At 47.4% G+C, this 23,093-nt stretch overlaps 1 protein-coding gene across 2 annotated transcripts; it reads right to left on the reverse strand.

The window, feature by feature from the left end:
- Positions 1 to 7,624: 7,624 nt before the first annotated feature.
- GFER (growth factor, augmenter of liver regeneration) lies at positions 7,625 to 12,477 on the reverse strand. 2 transcript variants are annotated; one of them, XM_074841327.1, is made up of 3 exons: positions 12,255 to 12,477; positions 11,675 to 11,886; positions 7,625 to 10,809 (listed from the first exon to the last, which is right to left on the reverse strand). In XM_074841327.1, exons 1-3 carry the CDS (start codon positions 12,459 to 12,461, stop codon positions 10,647 to 10,649), a joined length of 582 nt encoding a protein of 193 aa, XP_074697428.1. In that variant the 5' UTR covers positions 12,462 to 12,477; the 3' UTR covers positions 7,625 to 10,646. The 2 variants fall into 2 exon arrangements, with proteins under 2 accessions (XP_074697428.1, XP_074697427.1); XM_074841326.1 differs by lacking the exon at positions 7,625 to 10,809 and adding an exon at positions 10,825 to 11,476.
- Positions 12,478 to 23,093: the final 10,616 nt, after the last annotated feature.

Consider the following 23,093-nt stretch of genomic DNA (forward strand, 5'->3'; position numbering starts at 1 on the left):
GCAGTTACGCACCCATTAGCTGGGGCAAGAAAAGGGAACACTGATGGGGCTGAAGCGCTTGCACCCAGAGCTGCTGTGGGACAGGAGGACGCCAAGTCCCATCCCTGCTCCCTCCCCAGGGACGGGAGGAAGGAAGAAAAAGAGAGGAACCTTACAGAGGGAAACCCTCAATTACTGCAAAGGGAGTTCCCCCCCGCGGCTGCAGGACCATCTCCTGAGTTAGTTTTCATAGCACCGCGATGATGATCCCGGTTCCATAGATACCGATGCCATGACAACTCTGACATCATCTCTGCTTCGGACGGGAACTGCAGGGAAAGTCGCAGAGAGGAGTACGCATGCACTGCTGGCACGGAGCAGGCCTCTGGTCGGGGCTGGGGGGCTTCTTGTGGCTCCACACCAGCTCTCCTCCTACCCCGCTGTCCATGCAGCTCCGTGTCCCCGTGCAGGGAGCAGTGCTGCTGCCAGATCGCAGGGGGTACGTGTGTAGCAGGTGTGTTCAGCCTCTTACATGCAAAACGCTGTAACAAAGCGAAGGATTCCCATGCCCCGTCTCCGGCTCGCTGTGGCCTTTTGCAGCTTTGTCAGTCTGTTCTTTCTGGCAGGTGGAATCAGGATTTAACTGTTAAAGCTTAGGATGATGCCATTCAGTTTTTCTCAATTACAGGTGAGTCATCATCTGTCCAGATCTATTTCTGACTCTCAGCAGGGAAAGCAGAATTCAGTCTTTCATTCCTCAATGTCACCAGCTCAGTAGAAATCACATTTTACTATGCAAAAAAGAAATGGCTACAAAGAGAATGGCCAGGTTGGTCCCTCCTGGGTTTTTTCGGGCAAGATGCCTCATGGGGCTGGCCAGGGATTGCACCCCAGTGTCAAGAGCATCGCCAGCTCATCCTTGAATTGCAGGTTAAGAAAAGACTATATTAACTTGAAGGGATTACCACAGGTGAGATTTCCAAACAGCTTCAGCAGTTTAGAAGCAGCTGTTCCAGTGTCCTAAAAAACATTTTTTCACGCTTTGAGATCAAACCATCCTGCGTCCCCTAGCCCAAGAGTTACACAGGATGGCCAGGGCAGCCCTGCTCCCCGAGGCTGGCCGGTGCCAGGGAGGCTTTCTTGCCAGCCTTGGGCTCAACACACCCCACACTTCACCCTGCGAGGGGATGTCCCCTCCGGCCACTGCCATGCCATGCACGCCAGGTGGGTCTGTGCAATGCGAGGAGCTCACATGCCTCAAAGGCTGTGGAGAGACCCTCAGAACACCAATGGCATTAAGAAAGCTGTGTGGTAGGACGTACGGGCAGGAGAGCAGCGTGCTCCCAGGGCTACAGCACCAGGAATCATCTAGACCTCTGGGGTCTGCCCTTGGGTTTTCTGATGACGTTGGGAGAGACACTTCAATCCTCCCCTTTCCTAAAATGTCTTGCCTAGCTCCTCTGTCCCGACTGGGACAGGCATATTTCAGACAGTGCAAAGCACAAGGGACCAAGCTACTGCCCAAATCTTTTAGATGCTACCATAGAACAAATCGTAACCATTTCTAGACAGATACATGGTTTAGATGCTTCAGGGCACGACCGTGCTGCATCAGGCAACATCTGAAATCCCTGCTTCTAAACTTGTCCTCTCCCTTCGAGGTTCATCTCTCCAACTTCTGCTGTGTGCAGTATGTTTATACAGTCATTTTTCACGTCATGTTCTAGCTTTTTTCCTCTGCTACAGTGCAGATAAAGCACAGTAGCTATCTCTAGCCTACATGCAAACTGTATTTCTGTTTCACTTCCTATTGCTGCAAATAAGCTAACAGATACACAGAGCCAGCCAATAACAGGAAAGGATATTGCATCTTGAACATTTTCCCCATCAAATGGGGGAAAAGAACAGTGTTCGGAAATAGCACTTTCCAGAGCATTTGTTCGGTTTGAACAAGTTCTGTCTGCATTTACCATTCTCCCTGGATCTCAGTGACAGGGAGCAAACAGCATGGCACACAGACAAGTAAGTGCCTGAGATCTGTGCATGTTTTGATTTTACGTGAGTTTAATTAAGGGTAGGGGAAAACACGGGTTTGCCTCCTGCTTCTCGTAGTCACACTGACTTCTTAATCTGGGTCTCCAACACAAAAAAGCGATCAGGTTTTTACCCAGGGGTAAGTACGTGGATATAACAACCTTGAGGAGACAAGATGTGGGGCTTTCTCCTTCTTTAAGGCCCACTGGAGTCAGCCCTACCCCCTCAGCCAAGGGCTGATTTCAGCTAGCTCTACAGAGCTAAGAGTGGCAATGTTTTTCAAGGACATATGGCTGAACAGAACCAATTTATGAATGCTTACCAAGTTACCTGTTGTCAGCTGAACGACTGTAAGCGATGCTAGCGTCGCCCTGTGAAGCAGAACGGATTTGTAAAAAATTTCCAAGCAGATGGCTGAGGCTAACGCACCCTGTTTCACAGCCCCAGTCTGCGATCGCTGGGATCGGGACCTGGCCCGTAAGGAAGCCCAGTAATGGGCAAGATGAGTCAATAGGATTTCTTTAGCAGGACCGACCATATTGTCTCTGTGGCAGAGGGGAGCAGTGGGATGCTTCCGATTTGGCAGGCAAAACAATCAGCCACACTTTCTACTTAACATCTGTAAAATAAAACAGCGACGTGAAACTGCCCTGCTCTCAGAACAGCTTTGACAACGTATTTATAGTGAAGCTGCTTCGGCCGAGCAATGCAAATAAGCAGCACGCAGGCTCTCTGCAGCGCGTGGCCCAGGGGAGCCCGCCCGGCTCCGGCCACGGCTCGCAGCCCACCGACTTGAGCTGCTCGGCGAGGTCTGACGCTGCCTCTTGCACGGGCGTGGGTGGTAAAACAGCTTGCCCTTCACATTCCCTGGGCAGCACGCTTGAAGCAGTACTTTGATATATGGTCATTTACTTGCTACTCTGAAATGCTTTGCTTGACATTCGTTAGAGTTTGGCCAACATCGCTTTCAGCCATTAGGCTCCAGAAAAACAAGAGCATTGATGGAAATATTGAGAGGTGCTTAGAAATTCATAGTCCCCAGTAGCAGAGAGAATGGACTTCCTGATTAGCAATACCTTAGCACACTATCACTAGAAAGCTCCTTAATGCCTTCCACCCTAAGAGATCCAAAAATATCTGGAAAATCATTTATTAGCTGGTTACTCATCCACTTCTGAAATGCAGCCATTTCTCAGGTGGGATTCAGCAGTTACTGTGCAAGTATAAACTCAAGTAGGCTAGAAAAAAAACGCAGGAAACTTTACTAACTGAAACCGCATGAGGAAGATTTGGATAACAGAATTCAATGAATTGAGATAGCATTTGTTTTGAACAGAAGAGTTAATATCTCACAGTACTTGCACAAAAAAACCAAAGGGTTTCAAAATGCTTTCCAGTGGTACAATTGCAGGCCTGACGTCTTATCTAGTAAACTTATTGTTTCTTCTCAAAATATTTCATAGCATGAAAAGTTTGGGGCTTTTGGCAAACCAGTAATCTAATCTGATTCAGTCCCTGGGCTGAACTCTGCTTCGTGGAGGTGCACGACACCTTGGGAGGAACTAGACAGTAGGGAAATGAGATCCCTGGCTGTTTTCCAAACTGACCTCCTTCAGACCACAACAGCGAGTCACACCATGTAGGGCCTGACCAACAAGCTGACTTTGGTTCTTGTCATCTGCTACCTGCTCGGAGCTAAGCAGGTACGTAATGTGAGCGGAGCTGACAGCTACAAGGACACGGGGCAGCCTCCGAGCTGCTCCAGCCACGCTCTGACACGCAGAGCTGCTACAGTTCTCATTTGAGCTACATCGAGCTTTGCTGCCGAAGGAGCTCTCCCCCTGCTCAGCCCTTTTGTTATTATCGTTCCTGCTCGTGTTGCACAAGAACGCAAGATCCACAGCACAAGTTCTGGGGGGAAAAAAGGCCACGATGTAACGAATGTGGTATCTGGACTGATACGCTGAAAATAAGAAACGCTTCCTTTCTTAACTGAATGTTGCAAATACTAAACAGGCCCTCAGATTCAAAAGAAAGATGTAACCTGATGTAAAGGAGATTGTGGAACGGATTGAGAAGAGTGATTTTATTATAGTTAACAGTCTCAGGCCTAGAACTGTACAGTACGAACACCTTAAAACAGCCTCCCTGAAAGAGATTTTCATCTAAATAGGAAATACAAGCAAAGGCTGCTGAAACCGCTGTTTCTAGACCCATTTTGCAGAAGTGGAAGTGTGGCTACAGAAGATGAAGTGACTTACCTGGAGTCTAGCAAGAAGCTTATGACTAAGTAAGAACTGAATTTTGATCTCTTATGGGCCATATAGGAGCTTGCAATCTTTTACCCCATCTAAGCAGCATGGCATGAGGCACAGTCACAGAATCCACTTTTTCACACTACTGGGAGCTTGGGATGGAAGAAACAGGGAAAGCCCAGCTTTGCCTGACTGCACTCGGCATTTGAAAGGAAAGTCCCCATCCAGCACCGTCCAGTACTGGGACTTGAGTTTAGACCTAAAGCCCGGTGTTCTGGGAAAAGGGAAGCTTTGAGGGACTGCATGAAATAGCTGCCTGGTGTCTGCTGTGGGAAAGACATTAATTTAACTCAGCTGTTTTCTCTCACAGATCTGCTAATTCAAAGCAAGGCTCCCATGAAACTCTGTGGGCTTTCTTCCTACCTCTTCCCATGCAGAAAGGCTGGGCTGCATCCCTGTATCTCAAAAGGAACAGCTTCGCTGAAGTCATGACTGTCCTGTGATCTTCCTTCCAAATCCTCTTGTTCTCCACAAAGCATCCAGAGCAGATGACAACCATGCCAAGTAAGTTTGATCCCTTCTCCGACCAAAAATTATGCCTGTTTCACGACTGCTGTGTACCATTTCCCTTCCCCGTGTCTGGTCTGCACATGAGCCTATGCAAGTCTGCGTCCACTAACGAGGTTTTGTATGGCACAACTGAGATGTGCCGGTACAGACCAGCTCACCTTTAAGCAAGGTGCACATCTGGCTCCCATCTGCTGCTGGTTCAAGCCACAGGAGGAGCAAAGCAAGTCACCAGGTCTAACCCAACGCAGCCCCGGCCACCAAGAGGCCTCTGAGGGCCAGTCACAGCCGAAATCCCTTTCCTACAAGCAAGCAATGCCCTATATTATACACATAGTGCTCTGTATAAGAAAGTGACTGTTACAAAATCACCAGATAAAATACACTCGTCCTTTCCAATCTGTTAATGACCTGATATAAAAGCCAGAACTTCTCCATATATGACCAGCTACAGGCTGAAGATCAGGTAGGAAACAAGCTGGAAATAGCATCCAGTGTTTTATTATACTTCCAAGTGCAGAATTTAGCTGCAGGCAGAGAAATAACACATCCCTCATTTAGGTAATTATACAAGAGGTATTGCACGCTAGTATGAAAAGTAACCGAAGTCAACAATAATCTCCTCCCAAAACCACGGTAAAGGGACTAGCATGGAGTAAAACACTTGATGTCTGGAGCAGTTTGCTATTCCAGACAAGCTAAGAGACAGGAAAGTCAACGAAATACATGCTTTGTTGCCCTCTACTGTTAGCTTGATTAAGATGCAAAGCAATTTTTTCCCCGTAGCTTCACCCCTGTGAAGCGCATAAGACAAGAGAAGCCAAGAAGTACGATGATAGGAGATACACGGGAGGGAAAACCTGGGACCAGGAAGAGGCTTCTTCTGCATTAGGAGTGCTCAGAGGAAAACCTGCAGCCTGCACTAGCACAGTGCACGGAAGCAGAGGGCACCTCTCCGCAGGGAGCAGTTTGGCAAGGCCGCGGGAGGCAGGGGCAGAACTCAGCAAGCCTCGGTGCCAGGACCACGGCTGAGTGCTAGACCGTGCCAGATGCTGTGAGCCCAGACGCCAGCGCAGCTTTCCAGGCTGTGTTATACCCTTCACTAGCACAGGAAGCGCAGACAGGATTGTCATACACCGAGGGGAACAGAACAGTTTCAAAGCTTGGCAAATGCTACAGCTGCTTGTTAGACTTTACTTCTGGAAACGTTAAGAGTAATTACAAAAATTAAGAAGTGACAGCAATAAAGATACTCCAGCAGAGAAGGGCGCTGAGTCCCATTTATCCTTAGTTGGTAGAAACTGACCTTTGTTTCAGATTTTTGCGAGTTGTGGCAAATTTTGACACGCAGTAGATGCGAGCTGTGTGCCAACTACCACCATTGCTCAGCTCCCTCGACTGTGAATTAATTGTGCATTGGTGCAGACACACCTGAACCGGCTGTGTCAGCCAGCCTGGAGTCGGCATATGGCGTCGGTGTGCGCTTCCCTGCGGGACCTGCCAAGCCAGGTCAGTGCTCCAGCTGACCGCAGCGCTGCCCCCGTCCCCTCAAACAGTTCTAACTGCTGATTTACCTACATGCCATTAGCTGTGGTTTTGCTTTATTTCCTTTTAGCCTACAAAATCAAGAGTTGACTTCATGCGACCTTGCTGGCAGTCTCTTACTGAAGTGCTTATTCCTGACTACGCGAAACACTGAACAGCTCATCTCCATCGTTCAGACAAAAACCTGAACAGCCATTTCAGGAATGGAAAAAAAAAAAAATCAATGCTGATAGGAAGGGCAAAAAACCCAAACCAAAATCTAAACGCTACCCTCTCCCAGCCTGTAAAATTCCAACAGGAAGAAAGAGCACACACTGCCTGTAACAGGCTGGAGCAGAAGACACATGCAAGCAAAGCAACTCTTGGGAATCTTACCGTAACCAGGAGACTGTACACACCCAACACACTGCAAAGGAACAGCTAATCCCTGGAAAAATGTTAAAGGCACAGCGGTGCTTCTGCCAACATCTGCACTTGGTACTTGCCGAAGTAACTCAGCCTCCCATTCATGGAACAGACAATTCCCTCTTGGCTCCCTGCTCTTTGCTTTCAGGGTGGGGAAGAAAAAACAAAAGAAGAAAAAATAAAAAAGAAGTACAGCTATGAATGCAAACCAGTCCATGGAAACAGTAAGTGCTTTGTGAAGCCGAAAGGTTAACCAGGTGTCTATTACAGAGGAGCAGCTCTCAAGGAAGGTCCCACAACTCCTTAGGCAGCAGCTGCTCCTGGCTGTGCTTTGTCTTGTGAGGGCTCCTCGTATTGACAGGAAGCAGCTTCCCCTTCCTGGCAAATGCGATGGGATGTGGATGGCTGTGTGGTGAATATGCAGTTAATAAGCACTGTCCTTCAGTAGATAACACCCTCCTCTGCCACCCTGCTCAAATTCAGCAAGATTTGAGCTACTCCCAACTGTAACGCTACCCTTAGTGCTGTTAGAAACAGAGAAGAAAAAACCCACTTGAACCCCATAAAAAATCCCACTGGTCCCCACATAAAACCAAGCTCCGATCTGACGAGCAAGGACCCGCTGTACAAAATCACTGAGTTTTTGCAGCTTCTTGGCCCACAGAGAATGATGTCAATTCAGCAGGACAACAGCAAAGGAGCAGTTTCAGCCCCACCTCACCTGACAATACACACACAGAATCACAGCAAGCTCAGACTGCAGTATATCGGCACGCAGAAGGTCAGACACACCAGCACAACATGATGCCTAAGGTCTCATGCAGTAGGGCAGCCAGGAATGAACTCAGTTGCTTTATTATTTTCACATCAACAGGAAATGTAATTTGAATACAGGCATTTTTAAAACTAGATTTAATCAAGTGCATTTAGAAGAGAATCCACAATTTTCTGTACACAAATACAAGTACCTTCAATAGAAATTCCTTATATAAAATTAAAACATGAGATGTGGTACAAATGAGCAACAAAAAAAAAAATCTCCTCGCCGCAGTCAGGTCCCCAGAGATGACGATACGCCTGAGAAACATCTAAACCAAAGCTCTTCTGCCATAAATACGAGAGAACAGAGTGCAAGCATGTATTTCACCAAATGGCCACTTTGCAAAGCTACAAACCGCCCTGGTGACACCCCAGCAGCCACAGCTGGAGGGCTCATTGTTAGGAAGCATTTGCTAAAGGTGCTGGCTTCAGTTTTAAGGCTCTTCCCCTACCCCTGCACCGCTGCCAGGGCAGAGAACAGGACATGCTGGCAGAAGGGGTTTTTCCTCCTGCACACCTCTATCACCTCCTTGAACAACAACATAAGGTGAGGAAAATTTTGTGTTGCCACAGCTGCTCCTCCCTGATTTTGAGCAGGATACACATTTATTTTCCTCTCTACACTCTTAATCTGTGAGCAGATGCTGCAGCATGAAGGTTACCATGCAGCTGCCTATCACCAACCACTGGCCAGCACAAGGCAGCAGTGGCCCCAGGACTCGGCAGCAGAGATCAAGGGCACTCGCACGAGTGAGTGCAACGCACCAACCTGGCCCATTTTCAGTATTAAAATGGAAAGGGATGAGACGGGTGTTCTACCAACCTGTTCACTTACACTGAGGCAAATCAGGAAGAAATCTCATCACCTGCTCCACGGGCGATGGAATTGTCACAGAGAATAGTCAAGGGCAGACTGGAAAGGAAAAACAGTAAATTCCTCCTCTAGCACAGCCAAGTCCAGAAGAAAATGCCTGTCAGCGTGCCCAGCTGCTAAAACCATCCTGACAGAGCTGGGTAATTCAGGTCGTGCCTGACAAAAGGGGAGGGCCACAGCCTTTTTGTTGGTCCTCTCCCCACAAGTGTGCTTTGTTTTGGGACCGAGTTTATTACCAAAAAGACAAAAAGCAAGGACTGAAATTTATTTGTTCTAAGAACCTCAACATGTTAATAGGGAAATTTTCTGAGCACTTTTAATAACCAGAATGATACCTTCAAGTCGTAAATCAGATTGCATACTTCATGAAGTACCTTATCATCAGTTTTGTTGGGTTTGTGTTTAGAAGCGTTATTACACTAAAAACTTCAAGAATAATCAGTCCATAAAATTTGTTTCATAATGTTTAACAGGTCCAACTTGAAAGAACTTAAATACACCATAAAACATTAAAATGTATTTCCAAAGTTCTTATTGCTTTTCTGAACACTAAAGAGCCCCATGCACACAGGTTTGAAGATCAAAGTTCTTAGATATGAGATGTCATCACTCTCATACTATTGTAAAGTACCATTAACATTTCCAGGTAACATTCAGCAAGAGTAAATTTACAAATGTACTGTAGTGCATGAAATTAGGAAGCTCACTAACACACGCAAGAAAACCTCAGCAAGAAGTACAGAAGCAAAAAGCCTACTATTGTCATGGTTTGTGCAAACTCCTGCAAACTTTTCACAGCCAGAAATTCATTAAGGGCATGATATCTCCATCTACTTTAAGAACTTGAAATTATTTTGACTTTTTTTTGGTAAGCTGTCTCTTTTTATAGAGAGACGTGCACTGTGGTGGAAATCATTTATCCTGCTATTTCACTTGAATCTGAAAATTCACACTTATGTATCAATACACTGATATAGGAACTGACCTAGGAAAACTACACATAGCGTGGATTCTGAACAGTTCCTGCAGAGGAAATCTACCCTAGGGACTCCTCTGAGTCCCCTGCACAATAAATACTACGTAAAGCTGACACAGCAGTCTTAAGCAGGACCTAAATATTGCAGGGAGCTTGTAAAGTCCTTTTGTTCTAGAGAGATTTTTAGCTAGGGGATAACACCAGAATATCAACCCGGTCAGAAAGTACCAATCAAGAATTTCAAAACACAAGTGATATCTCAGAAATACTGTATGCTAAACAAAGCTGAATATGCTTCATTACAGATACGTCTCAAGCTATTTTCAGGACAGACAAAAGTTCACAGCAGAGATGAAGAAGTTATCTGCTTTAAGAAGAAGTAGGTTCAGTAGAACTTATCATCATACCACTTCTGGATCCAAAGAAAATTAGCAATCAATTTAAAACATTTGAATTTCACCCAGTTGACACTTCATTCCACTCATCAGATGAGGTTCTTTTTCTGTCCTGCTTTAGTTTCTCTTTCTACAAAGTCCTCTTACATGGTAAGTTGAAACACAAAAATAAAATGAGAAATCTGGGCTCAGTGATTTTAGTATTTAAATTAAATGCACCTGCCTTCAGGCCTTTTATCAAAGGAACTGGATGCAAGTTTAACAAGCAGCATTGGAGATCTCAGAAATAGAGATCCAGGGGTACAGACTTGGCACAGAACACAGCATGAGTTTTCTCTATCAGAACAACAGAAATAAGAATTACGATTAATCAGATGCATCTTCTAAAACATCAGGATAATGCCTGCAGATAAACGTAAAATGCCACAGGGCAGCCCTCTACAACTGTGTTCAGATGAATTCTAGTCACAGAAATAAGTAAATGCCCCTAAAATAAGGAAATGTCATAATGAAGAGGTCTCTATGAGTTTGGGACTTAATTTCACAGGTTTCTGGCAATCCCTGTGTCAAATGTAAGGCCTCAATTCCTCAGGTAATACATGTATGTAATCATTTATCAAAATATTATTAGGCTAAGATTTTCAAATTTACTTTTAGAATTGGTTTACCTTTATTTCCACAAGCTGTATCAGTCACACACACAAGCACGCACACAGTTACTGACTCGCACATCTCCCTGCAGTGACTCGACACCAGATTGAATTGGTCTCTTAGATTTCCCAAGCAGTCTCTACCGATTAATCACAACTACCATCTTTCCAACCATCTCGCCAGCGCTCATCCACACGAGAGCAGTCAAATTCAGATTTCCCCAGTTTCCTGTTCACTTCATTATGAAGAAGACACAACCACTGGGAGAAGTTATTTCTGTTGCTAGTATCGGGCTGATTTGTACGCAATCTGCAAACAGGGAAGAGGAAACAAATGTTACTTCTTTACAGTCCCCAACTTCAGCACCCAAAGCAGGCACATAGCACACAGACAGCCAAAGTCTCCCCTTCTGCTATTGCAAGAGAACCCTGAAAAAAGCACACAGAGATCAGTAACTATCAGAGGTCAAACCTCCACTATAAAATACTGATGGCTGCAATTGGCTCGGTTTCATTCACTGCCTAGTTTTGTCAGCTGGAAAAGACACAAGAGTCAAAGAGCTTATATATGATAAAAAGCAAGAAGTACTTGAGTTCATCAAAACCACAAACTAAAAAAAAAAAAAAAATAATTAAAAAAACCGAGCAGTTGTTTTGCCATATGATGCCTGCTAAGACAACAATTAGGTTTCAATTTTTTTTCGCATGTTCATAATCCAGAAAAGAGGAGCTGAATCTTTCAAGTAACAAGCTCACAGTAACAGAAGAAAACTTTATCAAACATCACAGCACATTTCCATCTTTGCCTCCACTGCTGAGGTTGCCAATAAAGAGGATTTTCTGGGGCTGAAGAACACTTGCCTCCTGAAAGCCACATTATTTCAAGTCTCAGACTAATTCCACATCTGAGTGCAAGTCCAGTTTGAACCATAAAATCCCTTAATTGCCTCAGGGAGGCCTTGGAGGCAGCGCACAACCTAACAGCATGAGAAAAAGTATTTGTTTTTTGAGTAAGTGTATCTCGGGTTTATGCAATAATGGAAGAAACCAGTTTAGGTAGCTACAAACCCCAAATGCAGGAAGAGCTGCTGATATGCAAATAGCTGCTGCAGCCCAGCATTTCACGTTAGCCCCTTCAGCAGCAGCCACCAAAAAAACCCAGTGAAGCAACTCACCTTTCCCTCAGATCCTCAGCGCAGTGCTCGCAGGGGTAAAACTTGGAGAAGAGGTTGATGAACTCCCTCATCTCCTTCTGCTGGGCACCGGTGGGGTGGTCGGGGTAGTATGCTGCCATGGTGTGCAGGAACGCCCAGGTGTTGCGGCCCAGCTGCTCGCTGTCGAGGGGACAGTCCGGAGGTGGCTCTTTCTCCTCTGTGACTGGCAGCTCCTGAAGCAGGAGAAAGGGTTGTGAGGGGACCCCGGCGCTTGGTGGGGAAACAGCCCCTTTGCTGCACTCAGGTGGGAGGATGAGGTGTGGGGGAACAGGCCCTTCACACCCTCAGCAGGGGACAACGGCTGAGTCCCCCTTCACACCCGTGAGGAGAAGATGGAGGCTGCCTTCACACTCCCACAGAGGGGAAACCCTGCCTCTGGTCCCTTCACACCCTGAGGAGGGGGACACACGGCCCCACCACACTTGGGGGGCAGGATGGAGGCCCACTTCACAGCTTTGCAGGGCCCCCCCCCAGGCTCCGGGGTGACAGGGGAGGCTCCCACCGCCCCCCCTCCGAGGGAAAGCCGCCGACGCCGCCTCACCCCGCCGCCCGGGGCCGCCCGCCTCCTCTGCTCGCGGAGCCAGCTCTTGAAATCCGTGCAGGCTCGGCACGGCTTCTTGGGCGGCTCCTCCGCCCCGGAGCCCGCAGCACCGTGTGGGACAGCGAAAGGGAAGGCAAAGGGGCCGCTCTCGGTGCCCGGGAACGGCGAAGCACCGCGACCCGGCCGGCCCTCGCTGGGCGCCGCCATCTTGGCGCCGCGGTGCACCACGGGCCGGGGCGGCCGCCGCGGGAGGCCGCCATTTGAATTGTCCCCCGTTTCCCTCAGGCGGGAGCGGGAACCGCGGGGAGCCGGGGCCGGGGTCTCGGTCTCGGGAGGTGCGGGAGGGCCTCGCTGTACCCCCGGCCGCGTGCTGGCTAGAGGGACGGGGCTTTTCCTCGGCCCAGGCGTTGGCTGTTAAACACCACGCACAGAAGTGCGCATTTCTGATGGGTTTTGCCAATGCGGCAATAGGCTCTGGGTTTAAATCTTGTGTTTGAGGAGAAAAGAGTGGGCTTTCCTCTCACGGCACCGTGACATGAGCCTCCTGCTAGCTCTTGTCCGCCTCACATCTCTGTATATATATATATATGTATATACTGTGCGTGGCAGAGCTCATGGGATGGAGCAGCTCCTGCATAGCGATGGTGGCGAAGGGCACCTCAGCATTATCAGTGGTAAGAATCAACAGCATGATTTCTAAAACAAACAAATGGATAACTCAATTCCAACTCACGCAACTGTATCGGAACACACCCCTATCGAATTTTACGTGTTTTAACGCCTGTCATGTGCTTGTAAAACTACATCGAGGAAGGATTTACTTATCTCTTTCCAAGAGCGTTTGCATGTGTTACACATGGGCAGGTATGTCAAAGAAATGAGCCCTCACCTGCAGCTGAGCTGCTTGGGGGTGAAGGAGAGCCCAGCCCTTGCCCCAGGTCTCGAGCAGACATTCAGCAGCTTTCCTTTTCCTCCTGGGGAGCCACAGGCTTGCGAGCATGTGAGGACAGTGCCCCAGCTCCTGGGTGATGGTCCAGCACAGCACCAGCTTCAGAGCTGGGTCTCTCATCGCTTGGAAAGGTTAATTAGCTGAGGCTTGGCACTGTGCTAAAAGCAAAGATAAAGCTTTTGGCCGATTCATCCTGTAGTCCGTGGGGTGTGACCACCTGAAGTGCACCCTGCAGCCAGCCTCCAAGACACAGCCGCCTCGGCAGGGTCTTGGGGTTAGAGGACGAAAAGCTGGAGTGTAGCACAGACTTGCTCTTTTCCTTCTTTTTGGCTTGACAGTGTTGTGCCATTAGAGGTTTTCAGGACATAGAATAAATCTCGCACTGTGGACAATGCACTCTAGAATGCAAATTTTGTATCCACTTCCACTTTTCATCTCTTCCTGTCCTAGAGGTCAAGTGAAAAATATTATTATTTTGTTTAATGCAAACAAAGGTATAGCTGGGATGGAGACGGACCGAAATACCATCTTAAGAAATGTATCAGCTGGCTGGGATAGGTTTTTGCCTCCCTTCCCTTCCCTCCTCCTCTGCCCCTTCAGGCAGTATCAGCCCTTTTCATGTCCCTTCAGGCAGTCGTGACCTGGGACCTTTCTCCTTAGGAGCTCCTGCCCCTACAAATAGCTGCACTTCTCCACATCCTGTTTCTTCCAGGCTGTTTTGTAGCCTGTTTGAAATACATCTTGAGTCTTTTGCCTGATGTTAAGTGCTGCTATGCCACCAATTCTGCAAAGACAATTTGTATGAAAGTTGCTGGAAAAATACTGCTCATTTTCAGCTGTTATCCTCCGATATATTTAACACAGCATGGTGTAAAATATTTAGTAGGTAATGCATCACTTCAGAGAAATGCTTCAAAGACTCGCCTTTGAAAAGATTTCAAAACTTAGTGTGCTTTCTGTGGAAATGGCTGATCTGTTTCTTGGTCTGTGTAGCACTGAGTTGACGATCTGGATCTCCATCTTTGGACCTCCTATTTACCAGTGCTCCTTTTTTTTTTTTTTTTTTTTCAATTTAATGAGAACGTTTCTTTGCTGATATTTGTGAGGGAGGGAAAAGAGACATGAGTAACAGATAGGAACTACTGAAATGGGTTTGTCTAAAGTTATAGACAACTATATATCTAAATTTCACAAGCAAAGGAAAGATCAACTAGGGGAAAGGACATTCTTTATGTTTGTTTTCCTTACCCACCAATAAATGTTTAAATTATGTTGATGACCTCCTTTTTTTTTTTTTAATTCAGGAAAAAAGGCATGCTGGTATCTGGAAGAGAGACCCGGGGAATTTCCTACAGTGCTTTATTGCTTAGCCTTCAAGAAATTAAATACGTGCGGGGATGTTTCTAAGTCAAAGCAATCTCCTTATTTGGCTGTTAACAGTCTTTTGCTTCCTTGTGAGTAATTCCATTTATTGAGTTAGTTAAAATATAAGCATGTTTTATTTTTATTTAAAAGGAAAAAGTTTGTAACCCGGAAAGAAGCTGTTGCTTACAGAGGGATTTGTGGTCAGTGTTGCTCCCCCTGCCCCTTTCCTGGTCGGCTGCAAGAGCAGAGCTGGCTCTTTAGGAAAAGGTGTTCCCAATTTTCTTTATTTGCCCTCACGGCCAGCATCATCGTGTTTCAAAGCAGGCAAGTTAAAAAACAGAGAGATGCTCAGATTCAAACCAGAGCAAGGAAATCCACTTTACTGTCTCTTAATTGAATCCAAGCGCAGAACTTTATTAATTCCATCCAAAGGAAGGAACGTGGCACAGAGCAGAGGAAGGACAGGGCAGCCTCCTTCTCTCCCTTCTGTTCCGTCCCAGCAGGAGCCTGCTGGGTGCCCTGTGGAGGGTCCCCATGGGTGCTGGTGTTCAGCCACGCGTCCCTCACCAGGATTGTGTCACACTGGAGCATCCCTGCCGTGTCCTTGCACCACCACTGTCCCCTCGGCTCCGAGCCCGCCCGAGGGTGCTCGGACCAGGCAGAGAAGCTGCAGCACATGTGGGCAACGTGTGAGCTCAGGGGGGAGAGAGCTCTGGGGCCGAAGGAGGCCGCGGTGAGCCCCAACAGCCGCTTAATCCATGCCTAGAATAGGGTAATGTGCAGGACAGCCATGGCAGTCATTACCAGGAAGCATTAGTAGAACCTGCACTTGAGAAAATGAAAAGGGTGTGTTTGCCTTTCTCAGAGGAAGACTGCTGTTTGATGTTCTGCTCTTATCTTTGGCACTTGCTAAACAAGAGCTTGGGAACTGGCAGCTGAAGGCGGGTGTGCGGGGAAGGAAGAAATGGGCTGGCAACGGGAGATGACCTGTTATTTGAGGCCAGATCAAGAGGCATTCCTCTGCTTGCTCTCTGGTGCGAGGGCAGCAGCTGGGGCTGGACCCCCCCTGGGGCTGAACACCCCCATGGGGCTGGACACCCCCTGGAGCCCTGCTGCATCGCAGCCAGAAAGGCGAGTCAGGATGGGCAAAATGCATGGCACAGGCATTCCCCACAGTGGGCTTTGGGTGAGGACAAAGGCCTGAGCTTAAATACAGCTCCTGAGCAAAGGATAGGGGACCCCAAGGAGGAGTGATCCCAAGGAGGGGTGATCCCAAGGAGGGGGAACCCCAAGGCGGAGTGACCCCAAGGAGTGACCCCAAGGAGGCTTCACACAGCTCTTTTCCCCGCAGCCTGACCCCAGGCTACAGCAGGATGCGTGTTTATGTACAGATATGATTACCTCTACGGAAAGGCTGCTAATTTTCAGAGCTAACTGGCTTAACTAACATAGAGAGGACAAAAGTCTTGCTGCTATCTGCACAGCCCACTTTCTGGGGTGCAGCAGGATTGTATGGTAATGTAATAGCCTGCAGGGCCATCGAGCCTGGACTGCCTGCTGGTGTGCATTTCCATTGCTGCAATAAAAAGTTAGATTTTGACCAGAGAACAAGCAATAATATTCTCAAAGCCTTCTGCTTTATTTGGGAACATAAAAACCACTGACTTCTCATTAATTTATTTAAAGTTCTTTGGAAAATTTTACCCTATACCTCTCAGGATTCTTACCATGTTTTTTGTGATGGTTTTGTAGGTAGTTCCAGTTGAATGTAACTTGTCCTCTCCAGGGGAATACACCTACAGGAAGCTGACTTGTATTTACATGCAAGGATGGGAGCCTAAAGTCCAACCAGTTACAAAGTGAGCATCAGAAATTAGTCATGCAGCTGTTTGTGAAATTACAGTCAACTAGGAAATAGCAGCAGAAAAAAAATAATGTTTATTTCCAGGTAAGTGAATCATATTGAACAGTTTTGCTTGTCTACAAGAAATGCATCACTGCAAAATTTCCCAAGGCATGAATTTATCACCCAAATATCAGGAAGGAGCCTGCTGCCGTATGGACACACTTCACTTCCACTGAATGGGTGAGACACCGATCTCAGTTCAGATCCATCCAGAACTATTAAAATCTGTTCAAAACAGTCAGAGGTGTAAGGCTTCACAGAGAGTATACCAAGCCTCTGTCTTGCTCAAATCTGGGGGTCTACACCCAGCGAGTGCAGTACGTTATTTTAAAGTTTGTGCTGTTTTTATGTGTGGATCCTCTTGCTGATTAAACTGAGAATTCAGAAGTAGTGGTGTGTATATTTGCAACAGCACGGATAGGGAGAAAATCAAATTGTTTTCTGCAAGTTTGTACAGACAGTCCTCTGATGCTGGTGTTGTGCTCCAGTCTGTCTCCTACATCCCAGACTCTCTCCGAGCATCCATGGAACCTGTTAATGCATTCTGAGCACAAACACAGCAAAATTGGGGTTTTCCTTTTGTGCTCTTGAAGAATAAAGCACAAAATCTTCAGCAAGCAGCTCCCGTCCCTCTGGGCTTTGCAAAAGGAGACTTGGCCCGACTGCCCTCTGCGAATGCCAGCAGAGTTCAGGGTGAGCTCCAGAGGCACCCCTTGTTTTAGTAAGAAGATGCTATTTGAAGTTCATTTTAAAATGATGTAGCATGCTGCTTCCCACGTGGATTTTGAGGGTCTTTCCTTACCAGAGACTCCCATTTTTGTCTCCTAAAAATTAATGACCCTCTTGTTACGAGAGCTGTGCTTTTAAAATCACTTGTCCTGTACAGGACAGGTTCATCTGGTGATTCCTGTCTTTTTCCTCACCCTTATGCAGCTCTCCCTGATTGTGGGGTAATCCCTTTTTCTAGAAGTAGGTCAAAGCAAGTAGACAGTAGTAAGTCTAATCAGTGGTAGAGGAAGAGATTTTTCTCAGGTAACAATTGCTACAAGAACGTGTTGAATCATTAAGAATTAAACATTAATGAAACAACGGTTCTCCTTCCACGTTACTCTTCTCCTGACGAGACTTTTGAGTGAAGATTAAATATTGTTCTCCCTGTTTTCTAAAGGGGGTAAGGAACACAATGGTCTTGTCTTTACTCAGAAATAAAGGTGAACTTTTAACTTGGGCTGCCAGCGCCTGTGGAAACCCCAGGAGAGATAAAGCACTTCACATATTCTGCTTATCGGTAGCAGTGGGGAATGAGGAAAGGGTAAGAAAAGGATGAGCAGATCTCAGACTAATCTGGGAGGAATGCAGTGGTCTTCCCTCTGATCAGACCTTACCATATTTACCATGAAGTAAGAATAGATTTTGCCCAAGTGAAGAGAGTATTTCTACATGTCCACTGGTGCTTGTTTCCGCACAGGTTGTGTCACTGGGATTTTCCCCTGACAGATTTCGTGCGGGGCAGGCTGTGCACTTGGAACTGAACCCTGCCTTCCGTCTCCCTTCAGGCCCCTTAGCCAGGTCCCAGCACATACACAGACTGCGTTGGCCTTGTACCATGCAACACACTCATCAAACACCTTTTTTTCTTTTTTTCGATAGGAAATGATGCAGGAAACTTTCTCTTGTAGTGGCTTAAGTTAAATTCTCATCCTTCCTGTAAGTTTTCTTCTTGAATTGTGCTTTTGTCCTTTGCACAACCTTAGGAAAACATGCTACTTTTACAAAGGAGCTATGAAACAATTGCCGCAAGTGCTTGGTAAACAGGGGCCTGTCCAGCGTGCCCCAGGCAGCGAGCAAACCTGCGCCAGGCAGCTTTCTCCCTGGGCTGGGCAGCTGGAACCCAAGGGCATTTCAAGGAGAATTTGCTCTGTTGCTTTCACACCTCTCAGCTGGCCAGTGCTTGGTTTGAGGGAGTTTGATGCAATGCTGTGATTTTATACCAGCTGTCTGGCTGAGGCCACACTGCAGTGACCTGGGGAGGAACAGGACACCCCTGTGCTCAGCTCCGATGTCCTGCATGTGAGCAATAACTAGGCACGAGTCCATCGCAGGAGACTGCAGATTAAAAGGAGTGAGACTCACACTGAGGTGGGAAGGTGGCAGAGGAAAGCAGACAGGCCTGGATCAGAGAGAGGAACAAAAATGCCCGAGGAAGACAGCCCCTCTCGGTATGCTGGCTCACAAGCCACGGCGATCATGTGCAGTTCCTTGTGAAAAAGGCAGATCGAGGCCTTACAGAAAACAAGCTCTGTCTTTTCCCAGCACTGCTGTAGGAGGCTTTGCTGGCTGGACTGTTTCTAAGACAGCTCAGGTAGCAGCACTGCAAAATTACTTTTTCTTCCTCCCAGCAAACGCTGCCTTACCAGCCTGAGCTGGTGGAGAACAGAGCAACACACTTGGCCTTAACAGATCTTCAGTCTCTGTAGCAGGAGAAAAGTGTTACAAGCTGCAGCAGTTCACTGTGATCCAAATGAAAACTGGGCTTGCAGGTATTGCAAAATTCATTCCTGGTGCTGTGCAGACACTGCAAGTTCATCACTGGGAAGGGAAGGTCCTGCACACAGCCCTGATGCAGATACCAACCGCCCAGCTCCCGTTAGTGTCCCCACAGTGCCCGTTAGCACAGCTCTCCACGCTCGAGCCCTAACTCTTTAAAATCTTTTCAATCTGCCCGTGAGGAGTCAGTGAACCCCCTGCACTGAAGATGGACGTGCATCTTCCGAAGCTCCTGCAATGCAGCCACTTTGGGGGGTGGAGACATGCCGCACTTCTGTGTGTGCTCAAAGGAGTTCTGAATCGGATTCCGCTGGCCACTGAAAAATGCTTTAGTGCCTGCAGCAGCTGCTGAAATTAGGAGGAAATGAAATACCTTCTTCTGGATTAGATATTGCAAAATCTCTCATCCCAGCCTGTGTGAAAGTTCAATTGCTTCCTTTGTTTATGAGGTGAAGGATATTTTTGTGAACTGCAGTGTCTGATTTTTTTTTTTTTAAATAAGAGTCTATTTATTGGAAGTCTAAAACCTCTTTGAACTCTTAAAATCAGCTTTTAGCAGCTGGACTTTTCATTAAAGGTGCTGATAGGTCATGTGTTATCGCAGGTGACCTTCAAGAACAGTAAAGGGCAGGTTTTGATCCTGAAGGTGATGGTGGGAAAAGACGAAGTTCTACCGGCGTCATTCCAGGCAAGGGCCCCCCTTGGCTGTGCCCGCGGCTCCTTTCCATATCTCTTTCTTGCAGCCATAGTATCTCAAGGTTGGTTTGAGGACTTTTTCTCTCTTTGCCTTTCCCTGGTGAATTTGCAAGAGGTCAGTGAGTCTGACCTCTAGCAATTCCTCCTGTTTTGGGCATAGAAGTGCCTGATTTAGAGTCCCACACATCTGCAGCTGTGAGATGTACAGGTCACTAACCAGCCTGGACCTGGCTTCTGTACGTGGTAAAGGACATTCATAGCATGGTTCCTCCTCTTTTTCATATGTGTGTGACAAGGCCATTGCTTGTTAGACTTGGCAAATGGCTGTGGTGGAGCTGGTGAAGTGCTGCCCTTGGCTGCCCCCGAGCACCCCCGCACTCAAATTCTACTTCCAGCTCTCATTGGACACAGTGAAGGATCGGTTCAGGCACTTTTCCCGCTTGCTCTACTCTGGTTAAACACACCGGATTAGGTTATTCCTCATCTGTACTGAAATGAAAACCAGACCCTCGGTGTTTATTTGTCACAGAGATTTTACACTCGCTGGAGGGAAGCTGGTCTTGTAATGGCAGTAGCGGCGGGGGCAGCCTGGGTGGCCAGGGGGACTCCCTGAAGCCACTGGATGACCTACCCTGTCCCTCAGACCCTGGGCTCTTTGGGGTGGGACTCTGGTGTGACTCCCCGTGACTATACCTCAGTCACTGTCTGTGACACAAACAGTATTTCATGTACCAGAGCAGCTGCTTCAGGGTGGCACTGATGTTCCTCGAGTGGCGGGAGGCAGAGCTCCACCTTTGCCAGGCGTGCTTGGAGCAGGCTGCAAAACAACTGCAGTTATTATGGAGGAAAACTTGTGTTTCTTCAGTCTTGTCAAAGCTGGACAGTCCGCTCCTATATATTACTTGCTAATTTATGATCTCTTTTGTACCTTGTAAAACGACCAAAGAAAAAAGTAACTGCTGTCCTCAAAAACTATATAAATGCTGATGATGAAATAGCAGCACCCAGCAATACTTCCCCAGTTTTACTTTTTCCGGGCAGACCACTCCTACCCTTCAGTTAATAATTACACATAAGGAGGTACCAATTTACAGCAGGACAACATGGAAGTAGGAGAAGACGCAAAATAAACTTGACAATGTCAGGAAGAGGGTGTTTTGATTTGGTTTTTTATAAGTGTTTGGTTTGGTTTTTTGTGAAGGTGGTGCAGTATCACTGCCAAGGAGCGCTTGTGCTGACCCAGAGGCCATCTGGCACAGCCCTTCCTCCGGTTTCACAGATAGTGTCACTTCAGACTAGCATGACGTGACTCATTAACTCAATCTCTTGAGCAGTTTCTTGACATCAAACTTGTCAACAACATGGCAATGATACTGCAGAGCCCTGAACTGAGCTCTCTGGGATGACACCAGAAGCCTTGTTATCTCTGAGTAGTGCCTGGCTGTTCTCCCCACCTCTGCTCTGCATTGCAGTGACATTTGCTTCTGAAATACGCTTTCTCAGTAACTGATTATTGAGGTTTGAGTAGTTTTGCTCATACTTCGCTTTATCTGAGATCCCTGTCCCCAGCCAATCTTCCCCAGAACACGGACTCTCCAAACTGCACGATTGGCCCTTCACCCTCAGGTGACTTCCAAACCTCCACGTCATTTCACCTTCCTGTTGTAACATTTGATCATATGTTTTCCACGTCCCCCTTCTGCCTGAATTCCTTGAAAATGGTGAAATCTGGCAAAGCTTTTGGAGCTAGCAATTGCCAAAACCAAGGCTGTTTCCTACTCTCCTTGTCTTCACTGACACCTGACGAGCGACGCGCTGTCTGAACCTGCCCTGGCCGTCTCCTGTGTGTACAGACATTGCAGCTCCTCAAAGATCTTCATTGTCTTTGGCTTCTCCCATTCAGGGTAAATATGTTTAACCCTTTACGCTCTCAGAAATACATCGTGTTTCATGTTTGCTCTGAGACAGGAAACCAATCAAATGTGCTTTATCGAGAGTCTTGGTTCCAGCTGTTTCTGAGCGCCACGTAAGAGCCGTGTAACGGCGAGCTCGGCCCCGGCTGGGCAGCCGAGGAGAAGCCTGTGAGTGTGAGGATGATGACAGGGACTCGGCGAAGGGTTTTGCCACCTTGGAGACTGGCAGCTTCTAGATAAGCACGGTCATAAATGGAATAAACTCACTGGATGAATTGATTTTTTTCTCTCTGTAAAAACCTCACCTTTTGAGCCAGGTAGATTTAACAGCACATGCCTGTGCTGGACCCTTTGTGATCCGTGGGATGGAGGGTCTGATTCCAGGGCTGTTGAGGGCAGTGAGCTGCTTTGCATCATCTTTCCTCAGGGCAGCTCCTGTCTGGCTTCACGAGCCAGGCAACGCCCTGGAGATGCCATTGAAGGGGTTTTCCCACCAAATCTGCACACAGGACTGAAGTGCTGTCTGTATAACTTTCCCTTCCCAACAGAGGACAGATATCCAGCAGCAAAAGATCGAACAAAAACACCTCCTTTGTTCCCAGAAAGTGCCGTCCTGCTGTGCAGGAGCAGCCTCACGTGCTCATGAAACTCAAACCAAGGCCCTGCTCACCGTATTTTCTGGCCATCCAGAAGGAATCTTGTTCGGCCTCCTATTCAGATTCTGGGTGGGGATTTGGGGAAATGAAAAGTCACCTGCAGCTGTTGCTGAGGGTTTTGAGACACCAGGTGTGACTGGAAAATGAAAGGGAAGGCAGTGCTGAACCTCTCAATTTGGGCTCCAATAATGATAATGATTCTATTTAGACTTCATCAAAGAAGAGGGGGAGGGAGGCTGGAGGAGGCGGTTTGATCACAGGGATGCCCTTCAGCCAAGTCATACCCTGAGGCACGCTGAAAGCAGCGGTTCAGTGAAAGGACGGGCTGGAATTACGGGTCCTGCAGTGCCTCCGGGCAGGGGGAGCTGGGCTACGGGAAGAGCTACTGGTCACCCTGGTGGGGTGTGGACACCTGGCTTGGTGCAGGACAGAGCACCCAGCACTTGCAACTGAGTCTCCATCGTGTATTTACACTTGAGCAGCTTTGGGACTTTTTCAGTTACACCCCGTGAGATGGGTTAATCCTTTGTTCCAACAACATTGGCATCAGTGTCTCCCACTAATTTCTGAGAGCGTGCAAATATTGATAGAGCTACCAGAAACACATTTAAAGTGAAGCATCTTAGCAGGTGGGAAAAAGCAGTAAAGAGAATTGTACCAGCTAGCACACACACCAAGTGGTGCCTGATTTGTGCTTTACACCGAGCCACGTTAATCAGTTTTTGGGCCTGGTGTGAGCACAGCCCGAGCTCAAGCAACTCTGACAAGCACATGTGCTAAAGCCAGAACGACATTGCGTCTGTCCCT

Source organism: Strix aluco, chromosome 15 (assembly GCF_031877795.1).
Source record: "Strix aluco isolate bStrAlu1 chromosome 15, bStrAlu1.hap1, whole genome shotgun sequence".
NCBI lineage: Eukaryota > Metazoa > Chordata > Aves > Strigiformes > Strigidae > Strix > Strix aluco.

Coding starts and splice junctions, on each gene's coding strand:
- GFER (XM_074841326.1), bottom strand. CDS start 12,461: ATGGCGGCGCCCAGCGAGGGCCGGCCGGGTCGCGGTGCTTCGCCGTTC. Junction 11,887..12,254: donor GGGCGGCCCCGGGCGGCGGG/GTGAGGCGGCGT, acceptor CTCCTGCTTCAG/GAGCTGCCAGTCACAGAGGA. Junction 11,477..11,674: donor GCTGAGGATCTGAGGGAAAG/GTGAGTTGCTTC, acceptor TCATGCTGTTAG/GTTGTGCGCTGCCTCCAAGG.